The sequence below is a fragment of the Eucyclogobius newberryi genome, unplaced genomic scaffold (assembly GCF_026437365.1).
Source record: "Eucyclogobius newberryi isolate DKJ021-1_F unplaced genomic scaffold, fEucNew1.0.hap1 SCAF_17, whole genome shotgun sequence".
NCBI classification, from domain to species: domain Eukaryota; kingdom Metazoa; phylum Chordata; class Actinopteri; order Gobiiformes; family Gobiidae; genus Eucyclogobius; species Eucyclogobius newberryi.
In genome coordinates this window covers 24,306,126-24,324,334 of record NW_027315801.1, presented here as the reverse complement: position 1 = coordinate 24,324,334, position 18,209 = coordinate 24,306,126, and the positions used below count along the sequence as shown (strand labels likewise).

General features: G+C 40.2%; 1 protein-coding gene across 3 annotated transcripts in view; it reads left to right on the top strand.

The window, feature by feature from the left end:
• The first annotated feature begins 568 nt into the window (after positions 1-568).
• The window catches only part of LOC140363170 (vitamin D3 receptor A), a 71,634-nt gene continuing 53,993 nt past the window's right edge, over positions 569-18,209 (top strand). Inside the window, exon 1 of one of the 3 annotated variants that reach the window (XM_072449547.1) lies at positions 569-665. Coding sequence is in view for 1 of the 3 variants with exons in the window: in XM_072449545.1 (XP_072305646.1) it covers positions 5,192-5,198 (7 nt within the window). In the remaining 2 variants the exon portion in view is untranslated. Of the gene's footprint in view, positions 666-1,539; positions 1,648-5,100; positions 5,199-18,209 lie in introns of those variants that run through there. The other 2 variants (XM_072449546.1, XM_072449545.1) reach the window with 2 other exon arrangements.

The window sequence follows — 18,209 nt, the reverse complement described above, 5'->3', positions numbered from 1 at the left end:
ACAACAGGTAGGTAAATTATTTTGACATTATAACATTGTGCCTCCCATTTGATCCTTTTTAGACATTTAGCCTTTAAATGCCCATTTGAGAATAAAAAATATTCAAATAATTTGTGGCTCAGTTGTTAGCGCAGTGTTATTATAAGTTATTGCCTACAAAATACACTAGGCTATTATTTTATAGAATATATTAATTTACAAAATAGAATTTGAAAAGTTATGGAATAATTATAAACATACAGTAGGTAATTATAAGTTGATCAGTGCTTTTGCTTTGAGCTTTAGCCCAGCAGTGCCTCCATATTATATTAAATAAATACAGCCCCCATCACAATATCATTTTTTATTGAACTTTTTGTATTTACAAAATGTGTCTCATCTTTAAAGTGCTTTTTATTACGTCACGACACACCCCTATATGGTTGGAAGGGAGCTGGCGGCTCAGCTGTGGATTGATAAACCCTACAGCCAATCAGCGGCGCTCTTTTCCACAGTCCAGCGCTGTGATTGGCCGCCCCCTGGATTATACATATATATGTATAGAAATGCCTGACTGGTAAACTGGGGGGGCGGGACTATCCAAGAAGTGCTGTCCCTCTATGTTTATACAGAACTAAAAACTGGACTAACGGTGTCTACTCGCGTGTCTTTTCGCATGGACTAATGTAAGTTATTTTGCACTTTTCCCGTGTTTACCGTGCGCGCCGCGGCGGGCCACGAACAGTGAGCGAGTGTTGCAGTTTTCGCCGCTTCTTGTTTCGCTTTTGCTGAGAAGTGCTTTCAGGCCGAGTGACACGCGCTGCTCGGGCCAGTGTGAAGCGCGGCTGCGGCGTCTCTTTAGCGGGACACGGCACCGTCACACACAATGTCCCGCACAGTTCGACACAAAACCACGCCTGACGGGCATTTTCCACAGCTGTTGTGGTCATTGTATCTTTCTTTTCTTTGTGTTTTGGACATTGTGCATGAGCGCGAGGACCGCCGCCGCCGCTGCTGCTTTTGCATTGCAGTGTCCGAGCCCCTGGTTACGTGTCCTCTTCAATCCAGAACCTCATCTGGGAAACATTCGACTCTTCCCCCCTTCATTATGTGTCAGCCTCAAAAGTGCAGATTTGTACCGTTGTCCCAAGCAGTTACAGTTGTGGTGGACTATTCTTTAATTCGGCTTCATTCTAATTACTATTTAGCAAACGCTTTTAAGCTACATTAAGTTGGGCAGTCCATTGAGTTACTCTTTGGACCCTATTGTCAAAGTTTATTCGAGCGCATATTATGCATCTACTTTGTGCATTCAGTGCGATTTTCCCATTAAAAAAAGTAATTTTCCATCAGAACTGTGTATTCCAGACGCACTCTGTCTGTATCAAATGGCGTTTTTTTTTTTTTTTTTTTTGCGTAATATTACTACTAATAACGGTGCGTCATCGTGGCCAGCTCCGCGCCAATCCCGCTCGCCTGGCCATTACTTAACCAGACACTAATTCACGCCTCTTTTCTTCTTTGTTGACAGTTTTTTTTTTTACACCGAGGACAAAGTTTTTCCAGCGTGGAGCTATAGTCCCAGGTATAGCGCGCAACTTTCCCCCCGGCCTCGGACAACTCTGAATTCCCGGACTAGACGCGGTAAAGGTTGATATGCCACATCAGGTAAGCTCGGCTCTTCTGTCTGTCCCCCACGCGCTGTTGTGACGCGTTTGACCGCAGCTCGGGACCCGCTCGTCTTTGTTTTCGGGCGGGACACGATGTTTACTCGCGGGGGGTTTCGCCACATGACTTAACACACACACTCAGGCCGCGGTTCTCCCCATCCCGCGCTCCTCATGGCGTGTTTTTTTGTGTGTGTTGCGGCGATTCCCTCCACATTCCACACGTGCGGTCTGTGCGCAAAAAAAAAAACAAAAACCCGCAACACGCCCGTGTGTGCGCGCAGATCAAAGCCGCGGCAGATCACGGGAGGTTATTGCGGTATGTGTGCGTGTTGTGTGGGAGGCATGTCGTGGGGGTTTGTGCGGAGAGGATAGGGTGGTGCCAGCGTGTGCGGAGTGGGAAGAGGAGGCTGCTCCACCACCACCACGCTGCTGCTGCTGCTGCTGCAAGGCGCGGGAGACAAAGGGACGCGCACGCATGGAGCTGAGGGGAGTCTGAAACACGAGGTTGGGCTTAGCATGGGCCAAGGAGTCACGCACAGGCCACATACACACTCAATCACGCACACGCACGCACACACACTTCCACAAGCACACACGCTTCATACATGTCATGTGTCCTTATTGGCATGGGAAGGAAAGGACTGGGACATTACATGTTCATCTAACGGTGCGCTATGTAACTTTTGTTTGACCTGCCGCTGCTCGTCTCCATGAAGATTCCATTGTTTTGCTCGGAATGTTCCATAGTATGACATTAAACTTATGCGCAGGCCTGTCACGATCGTCACTACGTTCCTTATTGGCATGGGAAGGAAAGGACTGGGGCATTACATGTTCATCTAATGGTGCCCTTTGTAACTTTTGTTTGCTTGTCTCCATAAATATTCTATTGTTTTGCTTGGAATGTTCCATAGTATGACATTAAACGTATGCATAGACCTGTCACGATCATTACTACGTCCACATGACACTCAATAAACGAGGTGGAATGTTATTTTTGGGACTCGATAAACTCAAAATGTATCGCCTGTAGATATATACATACTCATTTACTACTAAAGTGTTTCATTCTGCAGTTTATTTGTCACCGCTCATGTTTTGTAACAGTATATTACCCTGCCTTAGGGTTATTGTGTCAGTGGCATAAAGTATAGCATCATTTATTGTGATCTTTTCTGTAACGATCTATCGCATTGGTTTGATATTTATAGTATGCTGAAAAACAATAAAGCAGACTAGAAAAAGAACCATGCATATTTTGTTTTTCTGACAGGATGCGAGTAAAACCACATTTACTTCATTCTGGTGCAATTAGAACCCTGACAACTTCGGTGTTGTTTTGCCTGGTTGTGGTTCGGTTGCTGGAGGTGGGAGTTTAAAGTTTTGGGCAAGTGTTGATTTTCTCATACGCCCTGTAATAAGATGATAACAGGTCTCCTACTACCAAATCCTGCAAAAGCGCACATCTCTCACTCACTGCGTTTATATACAAGTAGAGACATTTAATCGTTGCCTTTCCCGTTATTCTTACAACAAAAGTAACTCCAAACGTTTGCTGATGGCTTGAGATTTAAGTGTTGTAATTACACCTTGAAATTGGTTGCACACAACATAGCTACAGATTTGGTTCAGGTTGTTTGTTGAAAATAAAAAAGATGTCTTCTAATAATTATTTGTCACTTTTTTATTCAAAACCTTCAAAACAATTAAATTCTTTCAAGAAGGCACACAAATTAATAACTTGAAGAATTGATTTATCGATAGCCAAGCACAATTGTCTGCTATGTTTTTGTTGTTGTTGTAGTAGTGTATCCACTCCGCATTAGTACTACATTTACTACATAAAGCTCATCCAGAAATAGACCCAATAGCTAGCGTTAAGACTGATTATCTCCTCACACCGACGGATAACTCTGTCAAACACTCCACGTTTAATATCCGTGCGCAACCCTGCACCCGTCTCACAAAGTTGTGCAACGTTTCCCGCCCGCCGCGCAGCAGCTTTGCGATCGGGCGGTCCCGTGTCAATCAATCGGGGGCCGTTCCCTTCTGGAAACGGCAAGTTCTGTGGCAAAAAGAGTGTCATTCGTGGACGTTTGATATGCTCGCCCAAGGGTCCCGTCCACCCGGCCATTACCTCAGCGCGCTACAGTAGACTCTTTCTATAATGAGGTGCTTAGTGGAGCACATTGTACAGGGGAGTCTGCTGAGTTACAGGCAGGTTGTAAAATGATAACAGATGCATGGGCCCCTCGCAGCAGCGTACTGTTTTGAGATGTAAGCTAATTCCCAGAAATATGGAATGTGTGTGTGTGTGTGTGTGTGTGTGTGTCACTCCAACCATTGACATTCTCCTGTACGCTAGCTGCAGCCTTTGGAGCGTGGGATATTTCTGTCTCCATTATTCCTCACCTTCTGTGTACTTTTCACAAATGCTGGGGCCATTTCAAAAACACATTTTTCTTGCAAATGGAAGGAGTATAAAAGGTGGTGGTCTGGCAGAGGTGTAAATAGCCCTGTTTTGGTTTCATGGAAGAGCAAAGATTCTTTGAAAATTAGAGGTTGTACATTAGCGATGTCGTTAAATTCAGGCTTAAATAGACGTTGCCCTGGGGGGGAAAAAGTTACCTCAGCTAAAGTGCTTTATATTGTCCTGGTTTTGATATGTGGGAAAAGACTGCATGATGTAATTACTGATTTATGCAAATAGTTTTTTAGTTGAGTAACATTTAGATAAGCCGGCCTTTCCATGTTGTCCCAAGCTAGTCATATTTGTGAGGCGAAAAATACAATATTTTTTTTTCTAATTGTGAAATAGAATGACCAAATACATCAAATTAAAAGCTGTGTGTGTTTTTCTGTTTTTACAATCGATTCAAAAGTGTCAAATATGCACGACTGCTTTAACGCTGCAGATTCTGGTTGAGTTGAGGTTAAATGCCTTTTATATTGTATTTTTTTGTAGCCAGAGAAGTAGTCCTGCCACATTTGTCTTACTGCAAAAAAAAATCCTTTAAAACCTTTTTGCTAGTTTTCACCACAACATATTTCAGATCAATTTCTAGGACAGACACAAGGCCAAATTAATCCTCTCGTCAAAAGGATGGAATTCTTTCTTTCTTTCTTTCTTTGTTTTTTTCCACAATGACTTTATTTGTATTGGTGTGCTGCACAGCTCAACCACGGGTATCGCCCTCACTGTTTACATAAGAAAGCACATACAATATTTAGAATGCCCTGATATGCGGATTACCGTAGCCTGTCATCAGCCGACTCAATGGTCCAACCACCATTCAATAAACACGCTCTGTTGTTTATCCAGCACAAAGGCCGTCACTCACGACTCACCACAGCGGATTTTGACCTCGACAGATAGCAGGTGTTTACACTGGCAGATCCCGCGGTTTTCTGGACGGGCCCCGGAGGCTGGACGTGGAGCGTAGACTAGATCAGAGGAGGAGGAAAGCGGAAGGCCTCGTGACATTTGGACAAGCATCGGCGTCTTAATACCAGTATGCCGTACCGGGGCTAATGGATTCCTTATGGGAGGTAATTGCGGAGCAGAAACATAAGTGTTGTGCAGGCCCATTGTGTATTGTCAGCAGAGGGGTCTCCAGGGGTTTGGAGTCACATGTCATTGGAGTCTCATGTCATATTTAGGGTCATGCAGTGTCCACGTGGGAGCAGAGATGAGGCGTAACATGATGTGGGGGATTCATGTTTTTGCAATAAACTTTCATAAATGGCCCCTATAATCAGAACCACTCAAATTTGGCTCATTTGTTTAGATTGCAAAGAATTTGGACTTGAGTAACATGATTTCTGCTGGCAACAAGCTAATAGCAACTAGCTAACTAGTTCAACATGGCTTTTAACATGTGGTTGTTTTTGCTGTTATGGGAGGTGGACATTTGAGTCGCTTAGGCCTGTCAATACTGGAAAATATTGTAATATGCTTGTTAAGTATTGCCATATTGATATTAATGGTATATACTTTTTAACACAATAATTGAACACAAAAGTACATGCCTCAATTGACTCGTCAAACTCGACTAGAACTTGACAACTCAACCTTCACTTAAGGACTTTGGACTAAATAAAATGTGCCTTTTTAACATTTTCATTAAAAAAATAAAATACCAATATTGTTGACTAGTGGAGAAGTAGGCCATAAGAACCATGACAACTTAAATTACGGTCTTGACCTCAGTTAGTTAATTTAGAGAGACAAGACTAGCAACTGTCACATGTTGTCCACGTGTCCTGTGTTACTAGAGCAAAGGACATGTTTTCGATACATGTGCGAGACTGCAGACAGAGCTATCTGTGTTCCTGAAATAGGTGTAAGAAAGAACATAATGCTATAATAATCTGAGGAAATATAGGGCATGACAATTAAGAACACAGATCTCTGTGATACAGTTTTTTTTTAACTCTGACATTGAAAAATAGAGGGACTTGAATTGTATTCAGTATAGCAAATCAACAAAAGTATTATTCATCTTTTCTAGTCAAAATGTTAGTTCTCATTATGCCCCCTACTTTTGGCAAGAGTGAACATTTTAAATGTTGCATTCTCATATAATATAAGCCCAACTTGATAATGAAAACTATGAATACAGAAATGTACTGTGAGTCATATAATAACCGTACTGTAAATCTTGCCCTTCCATAGATTTTCTGAATGTTCAATGCCAGTTTATCGCATATGATTGGAAAAATAATCGTATTAATTTGGGAACTCGTGGCCTCTAATTGGCTATTGTTAATTCATATATGTAAAATTAAAAACAACAGTTTTATTTGTACTTAATTTTCTCTAAATAGTTAGCCTGTCCACTGAGCTCGTGCTGTCGAACGTAAACGATGTGTTAACTTGTTCCAGTTTCACCACACTTTAATACCGTGAGGCGCCTCTTTTTGTTTTACCTGTCTCGCAGCACAGCGTTCGCCTCCGGGCAGCTGAAAAAGTGCAGCTTATAAAAAGACAAAAGCAATATCAGTCTGTCAGCAAATTGTACCAGCCACAAAAGAGTAAATTACATACATTAACAATACAGCGAGATATAATATGTATGTCGCGGTATTACTACTTTTGACTTACATTTCCACCACTTTTCCATTGATTTAAAGCTGGACCCCTTAATTACGTTGATGGCCAAGTTAACTTTTACGGCCACACTAAAAGCACGCCTGGCTCATTAGTACAGGCACTTATTAAACCTGGCGGTGTGTGTGTGGATATGCATGAAGTGGACTTAACATGGATGAACAGTGGGGTAGGTTTCTTTTCTGTGTTTTTTTTTTCTGTCTGGGTGATCTGGGAGAAAGGTTCACCTGTTGTGTGTGTGTGTGTGTGTGTGTGTTCTGTGTGTGTGTTGTGTGTGTGTTCTCTGTGTGTGTTGTGTGTGTGTGTGTGTCCTGAACTGCACGTGCATTTTATTTTTTGGTTGCCTTTTTCTTTTAAAAAACCTGTAAGTATTCAAGAGTTCAGAATGGCATTTAGAAATAGACAAAACAAGATACTAATTTAGTATTGTACGTGGTCGTAGTAGCAGTTCAGTGCTCACGCGTAAATTTATATGTGTAATGTAGTGCAGCCGCGGTGGAACAAGTGACAGATTATGCTATTTTTTGGAGTTCTAATAATCTTTAACACTTCTTTCTTTGATTGTTTTTCATCAGTGTTTCTTTCTGAGTGTGACACGTAATAGTTCTGATAGATTTGACAGTGTTCTTGAACATTTCAAGATAGGAGAGCGTAATGGATAAAGAATTGGGGGCTACTCACGGGAGACGCACACGCATGGCTCTTTTGAGTAGAATCCTGCGTAAAAAGTCCATGTCCTTCATCGTGGTGCGTGAATTAAACCAGTTCAGTCTCAAATACTCTGGGCAAACGTAGCTGCTCCGCGTGGCTCCTGTTGCACTGGCAGTAACGTACACAAACACTGCATTCAATGTAATGACCCACTGTTCATTTAGTTGCATCAAGCAGTGAGCTAATGCATGGTTTAGTAAGCATCGCAGTCATTAGATCAGATAAGATGAACTTTACATGATTTTAGAGAGAGAATATGTGGCGAACAAGAAAACTCATATACAGAAAGCTTTTTCAGCCTACTACTGTGCATCAGGGTTGATGTATTATAATTATATATGTGTTTAAATATAATTAAGTTAAGTTAATAATTATGTTAATGATCACTAAAAGTTCTTGCTCAAGTGGTCCATCCATCATTTCTCTAACTTGTCCTGTTAGCTCTTTATTCAATTCTGTTTGCATTGCCACATTAGCGTCTCTCCCTACTGTTGGAGAAACTCCACAACAGCTCTACTGGCCCGGGTAATGGAAGAGCGCGGGTGGGTGTGGACAGTGGTGCGCGTTATGTGGAATGGCCCTGCAGTGAGACGGGAACCATAAAACACTCAAATGAGATTCAGCTCCTGTATGTGTGTCCGTTTCTGTGCTGGAGAGGCCCACTTTAGGGGCCCTTTCATTCCTCTGTGGGTCCCGTCTGATGCTACTGTTGGCGGGGCCGGTCGTAACTCAACGTGCCCCCCAAAGCAGGCTCCACCCATTCAATTCTGTTGGCGGGACAGACAGAGAACATGTTTTGAGTTAAGACAGATGGGTGAATAATGTGGAATGGTACACTGCGACATGCCAGATTTACATTTCTGTGGTTACTTGGGAAACCATTATGATGCTGTTGAACATGTGTGACTGTATTGATGCGTATACTGTCCCATTTGACCAGTTCAATGTATTGAAGCTGGTTTATTAGATGTCGCTGGTATATAGAAAAACTTGACTTCATAACTTATAACAAAACAAATATTTGTAGGAGAGTATGGAGTTCTGCACCAAGCAATATTGTGCAGCTGTAGGGCTGCACAATATTTAGCTAAATTATTGATATTGCAATACTGGCTAACACCATAATCAATATCGCTGCAACTGCATTGGACAGAAATGTACTGTTTTTAAAATGAAAACGTTGAAAAGTAGCTGAGATTAGTTTTTGTTTTGATGCAGTTTGACGAATACATATCCTTCAATTTTATTTTTCATAAAATGCCTGGCTAAAACTAGCCCCATATCAAACTGAAGCTGGTCCTAAACCTTTTGGAGTGCAAACAATTGGCTGTACTCTTTGTGAAGCAGAGACTGTAGTTTTTGTCTCTGATGTCTGATTGACTCTAATTATAAGTAAGAACAAGCTCTGCCCAGAGGAAAATTATATTTCAAATCCTGCCTTTGGAAAATATTTCAAGGAGTAAAGCTCTTGTCGTGAGATATGGACTGACAGACATTTCTTGGGTTTTCACGTGAAATCGTTCATTGATTTATTGGGCGATAGTTGACCAACATTTGTATTAGTTGAAAGTAATTATATGGGACAACAGCAAAAAGCAAAAATATATGGAGCAAGTTAGTGTAAGATCTTGGAGTGAATCATGAGTTTAACTTGTATATCCCTAACATGAAAATACACAGTTTACTAGTACCTTACTTAGATATTTTTTATAAGATGGTGATCAAAATGGAATGAATTAGGATCCGGCTGGGATTATAAAGCGACATGAACATATTTGTTTTAATATTACTGAAATGATTGAGCCAAGAATAATATACAATATAAAAGTAATATCATTATCGCAGTATTTAATAGCCACAGCACGTATCGCAAACATTTCCTAAATCATGCAGCCTAAATTTGATATTCGCAACAGTTCATTTTATATTTGAATAATGTATTTTTTGCAAGTTGAATGCACAGTTTTGTAACCTGTTTGCTCTAAAGTCTGTTCTGGTTCTTGTGATAAAGTAAGACAATTTGCTACTATCTAATTCCCATTTCACACTATACTATCCTGTCTATTTCATCCTTTAGAATAATTTAAAATAAATAAAATGTGGCTTTAGTTTTGGTCTGTCTTCCTGCTAGCTGCTTGTTTCCGGATAGAATACTAGCTTTTACAGTTGACATTTGTACTCTTTTATTTCCTCCTTGTTGGCATTTTAAGCACTCGTCATCACCACGCTGCCATCCTGAACGCTTTTTATAGTCCTTTCCATCCATTTCTCCTGTCTTTTAAGCAGACAGGAGGCGGACTGCATCTGGCCGCTTTACGTCGAGACTCAGATTTATAATTGCCTATAAAATCAAGTCTCTGTGGGCTCTCAAACGGGTTCCTGAATCCTGGTTTATGCTGTGATTCTCGCTAAATCAACTTGAGACACGGTCCAGTCTAGGGCTGGGAATCGCAGGGTATTCTACGATACACCACTATTGTTTAAAGAACCCGATACATTTTAACAACATTTTCCTTTGTTACACCACGACCTGCACAAACTTGAATTGAAATACACCATTTTAATCATCAAAACAGTTCAAAAAGTAACAAACAAGTTTCCTTTCTTTAAACGAGCAACACAATCTTTACAAGAAATGACTCATTGCGGTATATCGATACAGCAGCCCACGATATCGATACTGTATCCGCAAATTTAGTGTCACAATATATCTATATTTTGGCACACCCCTAGTCCAGTCCTCCTTTTCTCAATCTCCTCCCTCTGCATCTTCCTCTTCTGTGGCAGATGCGCAATAAATTTAAGATCGCACATGGGCTTTCGAATAAACTCCAATTGGTACTCCCTTTGTACCATAAAAAAATCAAGAATATAATTAAAATTCAACACGTTCTTTTCTTTTCTTGTGGATGTATAGTTGCACTCCCTCTCTCCCACTGCTCAGCTCCCTCTTCAGTATGTAGAGTATAATATTGTTTTCTCGGAGGCTGGAATCTCTGAGGGTCAAATTGACTCTAGTAATTGTGGCTTGTGGTCTTCCTAAAGTGATTATATGTTCCCTGGACACGTTGCTATAGAATCAGTGGTAGCTTGTTAGTCTAAGATCTCTACAGGCCCAAATATTAGCACGCACTTTTACGCTTTTAACTGAAGAAAATATGAAAATAATGAGCTGGCAAATTCAGTGATAAGAAAGCTGTTTTTTTAAAGTCAGGTCAAAGAGGACGAAGTGAGCAATGGATAATAATCAATATGAAATAAAATTAAACTATGTGCTTATGTGCAGGACTCTTTTTATTGTCCAAATTGCTGGTGGTTACTAAAAGCTTTGTTTTGTTTTGTGTTGCTTTTATCCATTTTAGCAGCAAGTATGTATGTTTTATTGGTTTCTTTTAGTAAGACAAAAATATGAACGCAGTGTACCTTGACAACAAAAGACAAAGTCATAATGATATAGTATTGAGTTGTCGTAAGGCACAAAGTCCATTCTCTACTTTGTCACCCTTCAAATTATTACTGTAGTATTCTTTTACGATAGCACTATTATCGGGTTTGTAGCAACTTCAAGGTTATTTGTTGATGGCATTAGGAGGGCAGTTTCAGCTTCATGTCTCACTTTACCGTCTAAAGAAGTGAGGTTTGCAGTAATGGCTAGAATGAGAAAATCAGTGGGTTGCACATCTGATAAGCACATTTGCACAAGAACAACAGTTTTGTTTTTAAAGCCCTTTGGCCCGCATCAGCGGCTGGATTTAGAGCAAGGCCTCGGAGCACACAACACACTCCTTCAATCTCAACAAACAGAAAAACAACCTACCGCTAAGATGGAACTTTCTGAGCTACAAACTCTTTGGAATGCTCTTGTGTTTTTACACGCTTGTTGTTGATGTCCGTTCAGAGTTGGCCGTCCCCACAGTCCAGCCCCTCTGAAGGAAACTAACTGTCATTGCTTCTAATTACTTATTGCTTGCAGCTGCAAACATTGAACTGTTAGAAGCGCTGGTCTTCGGCCGGACGCAAAACAACAGAATCGAAATGTCTAGGCTGAAATTTACTACATCCGCTTGCAAGGACAGTGGGACAGTTTTCCGGCACTTTTATGCTGAGATTTTGGCTCATTTGTCGCAATTTGAGCCGCCAATAAGCGCCTCAGTATGTCCGTCTCTGTCCTGTATACTGTGGAGGAAGTGAGGGAGCAGAAAACACTGCCAATGTGCAGTTTTGCACAGCACAAGAAGACAAATGGATCGGTGGTATGTCGCAAAAGGGTGTACTGCATAACAGATGATGGTATTACAGTATTCGGTTTAGTTATATTACAACGTTATTTAGCCATATTTTTGTTGCAGCAGGCATTGTTTCATCTTTTTGTTGTGGTATGATATTGCAATCATTGTGCCATTATTGTTCTTGAATTCTTTTGTTATACCTTTTGAACTGAGTTATTGGATCTTGGTCCTTTGCGGGAATAAACATGGTACTATATAATTACGTTGCTATCCCTAATCTTCTTTCTTTGAGACGAGGCAGAAGTACTAACCACTTCACCTCTGGTTCAACATTATTAGGAAAAAACAATCATCACTGTCTGCAAGTAAGTGTGATGTCGGTTTATCTGGTTACTCAACACCACCTTTTCTTGCAACTTCTACCCCAGCCTATCTAAAATTAGACCAGAGTGGCACAGCAGGCCCAATCACAGCTCAAAGCACTCATTTTCACTCGGGCCCCAGAAGTACCCGTGCTGGACATGTACACGGACTTTACCCAAATACTGCCGTGGAGATTTCTAAGTTTAAATGGTTCGCAAAAACAAATCCAAGGGCCTGTGGATTGCTTGTGAGTACACTTGAAATTTGATTTTGTATATTGCTTTGATGGGGGTATTTTTCTCCCCCAGTAATTATCTCTATCTCATAGACAGATCTATATATAGATAAATAGATTTTTTTGTTGTTGTAAATGTCAGTTTTGTTTTGGTTAATATTGGGAAATACGCCATGCTGTGTTGAAATCAAGTCTTTTTGACATTAGCATACATTCCTGTTACATTTTGAAAATGGCAACAAGTCAGTGAGCATTTGAGTTGATATACAACTTACTGCCGAATATCCAGAGGTTTTCTTTAAAATGTGTTTTGCATGTTGCGTTCCTGTTCTGTGGTAAGTTGAGTTGTGTGCTGTACCTCACAGTGTGTATTCTGAGTCAGCTGGGTGTCAGTCTCGTTGCTCTGTCTAGGGTTTCACTGGACACTTTTCCACAGTCGACTCTTTACACTTAACTCTGACAGAAGGAAGGAGCTCTAGTCTGCTTTTATACGCCCTCTTGGTAGCAGGTTTTATCAAGCCAAATTCAGCAGCTCTAGACTTACCACCTGTCAGCTGATGGACAAATAATTTGTAAATATTATATATTGTTATAGATAGTAATTGTGATTTTATGTTTTCAATTGAAGTGTCAGTGCTCAAACATACCCAAGTAGCCGTTACTTCTGAGAAACTGAAAAAAGCCCTTCTGCCTTCTGATGAAATAATGTATTAGCATTAGTAGTATGCAGCATTGCAGAGGCACTGTCACTTTTGTTGTGGTGCTGGTGGAGGAGCAACACCTACTTAGCTGGAATTCACAGTATGACATTAAACAATCTATTAACTATTGGACAAGATCTCATGCCACTAGAGCTTGCAAGATCAAATTGCCACACATGTGGAAAATGATATTGAGGGATTTATTTGTTTACATTAGGCACATTTTTTTTTTAATTTTGGGGAGTTTTGAGAGGCGCTATAGTTCCAAAAAGGTAGTACTACCATGGTAGAACAAATTATTTATTATAAATTATGTCTTGTTTCGATCTTGTGGCTTGTCTTTTGGGAGTTGTGTTTGTCCCACCTTTTACTATCCGTCTTGCATTTAGTCAATTACAGGTGTTTTTATTGCTTGAAAAATACATTTCTTATTTAGTTTCCAGTAACTTTTACAAGATATACATAATAACCCACAGTATATAAGAACCCACCCCCTCAAAAAGCAGCTTTGGTGGAGGGTTTGAACTATAAAGCTGTCAAAGGCGACTGCCAGACTACTTTTGCTAGCATCATTGGATTTTGGTATGTGTAAAATGTATGGCCAAACCAAATGGCACATATGGCAATTAGAGGAAAAAATGACTCCAATGCATGAGGAGGATGTGTATTGCCTTTAAAGAATGCTTGTAATGAAACGTCTAAATTGAGTAACTGCATAGATATAATCCTGTTAAATCTCTCAGAAATGTGGTAATCTATCAGGTGATGCTTGGTCAAACCTCTACAGTTTCCCCTTATTTTCCAGCCTCTTACTTGTCCAGCCAGCCTGAAGCCCGAATCCAAAGCACTTGGCTGTCCGAGCAAGAACAAACCCTGGCACAGCTTCGGCAAACCGGGCAGCACCACATAATTAAATGACACTGCGCGGCCCATTGACTCCGAGCAGATCAGATACGGTTAGCACACCTCAGAGAACGGGCCCCTATGGTTCTTTCTGTGTAGCGTTGACTTCTATCGGCTTATGGCGCTTATGACAGTCGCCACTGTGCAGAGTCTATAAACGTCTTGTTACCCAAGTGTGGCTGACCGGGCACACGAGACATGAGTACCTTGAGAGTTTAGACGTGAACCTTACCGCAGCTCTGCCCATGGAAAATCAAAATGCATTATGTGAGGCCTAGGGGTGCAACATAAATGTTATAAACATATAGATACTTTCTAATTACAACATTCAGTGTTGGGGCATTATTTTGTACAAACAGACTGGCATGTCGTTATAAGCAATCTTGACTTACAGATACTTTGGTTATCCAAAATGATAGGGAGGATCAAAATAAGGAGATGCCACACTTTACTGTTGAAGTTGTGTAGTGTTATCTGAACATACTGTTATTGTATGGGGGGGTCTTGAAGAACATGGTTAATTAGGGTGCAATCAACAGCTTAGAAATAGCAAGTTATCTTTTTGTGCTGTGTTGACGAAACTTTACTTTTTAATAGACTCCCCTACTTTGAATGCTTTTATTCTAATGTAAACTACATATGCCATTTATTATTGTTTTTACAGTGTTCACACACGTGCTCCGAGGGCTTTTCTCTACTCGCTGGTGTCAGATAGATGTTTTTAGCAACCCTAACCAAGGTTGAGCGGCCCCACCGCTGGCTGGATGCCAACGGCTGCAGGGAGGTCAGGTATTTTAATTCAACTTAGTCAGGAAAGGAAATTGTTCGCACCGGAGTGAAGCAAACGGCAGAATTGAACCTTTGTGGCGGCCATCTGATAGTGCTAATCTGGAAAATGACGAAACATAAGACAGTTATACGCGTATCTGCAAGACTAGAACGTTTCTTTGGTTTGTTTTTGAGACCAGATGTACATCAAAATGAAGCTCGCTCACAGGCTTACGTTTCTTTCCACTGGAGCTGACCCGCTGGCAGCTCTGACCGACTCGCCGACACATTCATAACCCCACCATTCCACAAATACTTGTTCTGCACTGTCGCCATGCTTCTTTTGCAGTCATTGATTTGTCGTATTTCTTAAGCTGATTGTCATTTATGCATATATGTAAGGGTTGTTTTTTTTCAGACTCCAAAATAAAATCTGTGCAAATTGTATTGGCTATAAGTGAGAAATGTATGGTTGTGTTTTTTTGTGTTTGTATATTGTATGAATACATTTTGTTCTTTTTATCCTCTTCTGTTTTATAGAACATTAGTCTTGACTGACAATAAGAGTTGATATAAATAAATCCTAGAGCGTGTGATAGAGCTAATTTGTCATACTGGGAAAAGGTCAGATACACTGCTAATATACTAACTAGTAATATTGTTATTTTGTCTAAGGATGATGATTTGCATTTACCTGACTCCGCCCCAATCAGTACTATTACACAATTACAATACAAGTCTGCGTAGTGTTGGAGGAGAAAACGGCGCCAACGTCATACATTTGTGTAATTGTGAATCAAATGAGCGTAAACACGTCAAACACCGAAACACAGCCACAACTATAATGTGCCACACAATACAGAATCACTTGCCCAATTTAGACCCCGATTTGGATTACCTGGAGTTTAAGGAGACGTGATTCTTGTAAGCGATTTTGAAGCCGCTGCGCACCTCGTGTGCGTGAGTGCGGTGCCAGTGCAACTTTGAGCAGCTCTGCGATGTCGTAACCATAAAATCATCACCGCTACTGCAACAGCATGCAAGAGCCTTTGTTTATTCAGTCTTAATTACTTATACTGAATGACTTGATTTCTTACCTAAGTACTCAATCAATGTTTAGTGTTTTGGTCAGTTTGCTCTCTCAAGATATACCTTTTTACCTGGAGAAAACAGCATTGGCCGGTCTGCACCTTAAGATGTTTTATTATTATTTAAAGCGCTTCACTGTTCACTTTCTGCACTAAATCTATAAATTTAACGGTACATTTTACGTACATAGTGAGCCTTTTTTATTTTTTATCTTAAATTTTAATTGTTTTTCTTGCCCCTTGCATGCCCCTTTTGATTCTAAATAACATGTTTTTAAGTATTGTTGATTGTTGTATGTCGCACCGAATCACCAAAGCAAGTTCCTATGTTTGTGACTTTAGTTCATTGACAATGGCAATAAACGTAATCAACTTAAGATTTATGTGGGACATTGTAACTCTAAATATTCTTTTTCTCCCTTAAGAGACATAATATCTGCTCACCACCTCAGTAGCAGCACCACCTCACGTTTAAAAAGCCTGTATTTACCGTAACTAGATTTTGACGGATCGTACAGAAGGATTTGATATTTAATTGTAAGCCTGATTTATTTTATCTTAAACATTTGGCAACATATACATTTTTCTCGTCAATATAAAGTCAGATCTAGTTACCGGTACTCAAAAAAAAGAGAGAAAAAAATTCCATGTGTGCCATTTTGGCAACTTTGGCAACTTTAAAAATGTGTTATTGTGTATTGTGAATTATACTGAAAGAATTGAGCTTGAATTATTTGGAAATAGGGAGAGGATTTTTATTAAATATATTGTATTTCCTTGGATGCTTTTTCTATGCATGTTTTATGCATTATACTGTTGGAATAAAGATTAATTCAAGTAGGGACTAATGAAAAAGGCCTATACAAGGGCATAAACTATAAATGAGATTCTACATTGTATCCACTTCATAGTTACTTTATCTTTTGCTATTAAATCCGCAAAACAAAAAACAGTCACCCATATCCGCCTTAATTATTCTACCAGAAACGTTGTACTTATTGGTTTTACCCTACACCATTATCAAAACAAATCGCCGGGGCTGTTACTTGTACCATCACAAAGCTAACCGAGCTAAGTGCTTTTGTTCAATCCTCTCATTGTCTTCTGTGTGTTGTGCTGCTTCGAGAACACCACTGCCTCTGTCCGCCACATGCACCACTCGGTTTTGTGCGAGTGTAAATAAATGCGTGTGGAGCAGCTGCCGACAGCCGCGACCAGCACTTTTCTTTTCCGAAGATCTATGCTCCTTCTACCACAGAAGAGAGCAACAAACAAGAACCACAGCAAACCTCGGCTCAGGACTCCACCCACTCGGCGTTCTTCTTCTTCTTCTTCTTCTTCTTCTTCCTCCTTGTACCCCGATGCCTGCTTGTGGCTCTCATCCAATGTATGCAGGCGTCGCAAATGCACACAGTTAAGCCATAAATGCAGGTAATAACTTAGTCATCTTGGCTTAAAAATGTCAATGTCTGTAGCTATGTTGCTTTCGACCACAAACTTGCTGCCGCCACTCTGAGTCAGCCTTTCATGTGGCAGTTCAGATCAGTAGTTTAACATCGGGCGTCCATGTTTATGGCCTGATTCTAAACTGTGGTCAGGAAGCTGCTTGTACTGGAAATGGTAGTTATTTTTCTTGAGAAATGTGAAAGTTGTGGAAGGTTTCAAGGGCGTGTCATCATCGTCAATGCGACAAATTTTCCTCTGCATTTTTGGTTTGGTGTAACTGGCTTTTGAGTGAGAGACGAATTCGAAGGGAATTTGAGTGTCAGGATTATTGTTTGAATGTGTCTTCTTTAATGAGGAATCAACATTGTGTCACGGACCAACACCATATTATACGGCCGTTAACATGTTCTTGGAGACTAAATGATCTGCTTTCAACTACAGTAAATTGGATGTATTTTATTGTAATCACACAAGTACAGGTTAGTGTATAAAGCCAACATGATCCTTACACTATGAAGTACCTCCCCTTTTCTTTCTCCTTGACTTGAATCATGGACACATGGTGGACATTCAAATGTATATGTGCAATCATAGGAACTTGTTTGTGCACTATATGTTTGTAGGGGTATGCAAACATGTTATTATTCTAAACCTATGTTTATTTTGGTCTTTTAGCAATAAAATATCTTTCTAGCCATTGTTCAAAATCTGCCCTTTTGACCTCTTTATTTAAACATGGACATGGACTAAGCAGTATTGATGACAATAGTCACATATTAAATCTTTAAAATATGTTATTTCCAATTTTGGAGTGGTACTTAAATGTGTAAGTACTTGGTATTCTTTGTGTAAATACTTGGTATTATTTCAGCTTAAAAAAAACCTTAAGGCAGTCTTCAGGGCAAAATTTTGAGTGCCTCAGTTTCTTAATTTTCTTATTATGCGAAATCTACTTTGAGCTTTTAACCTTGTTACAACAGTGTTGCCTCATCATTAAGTCACACAG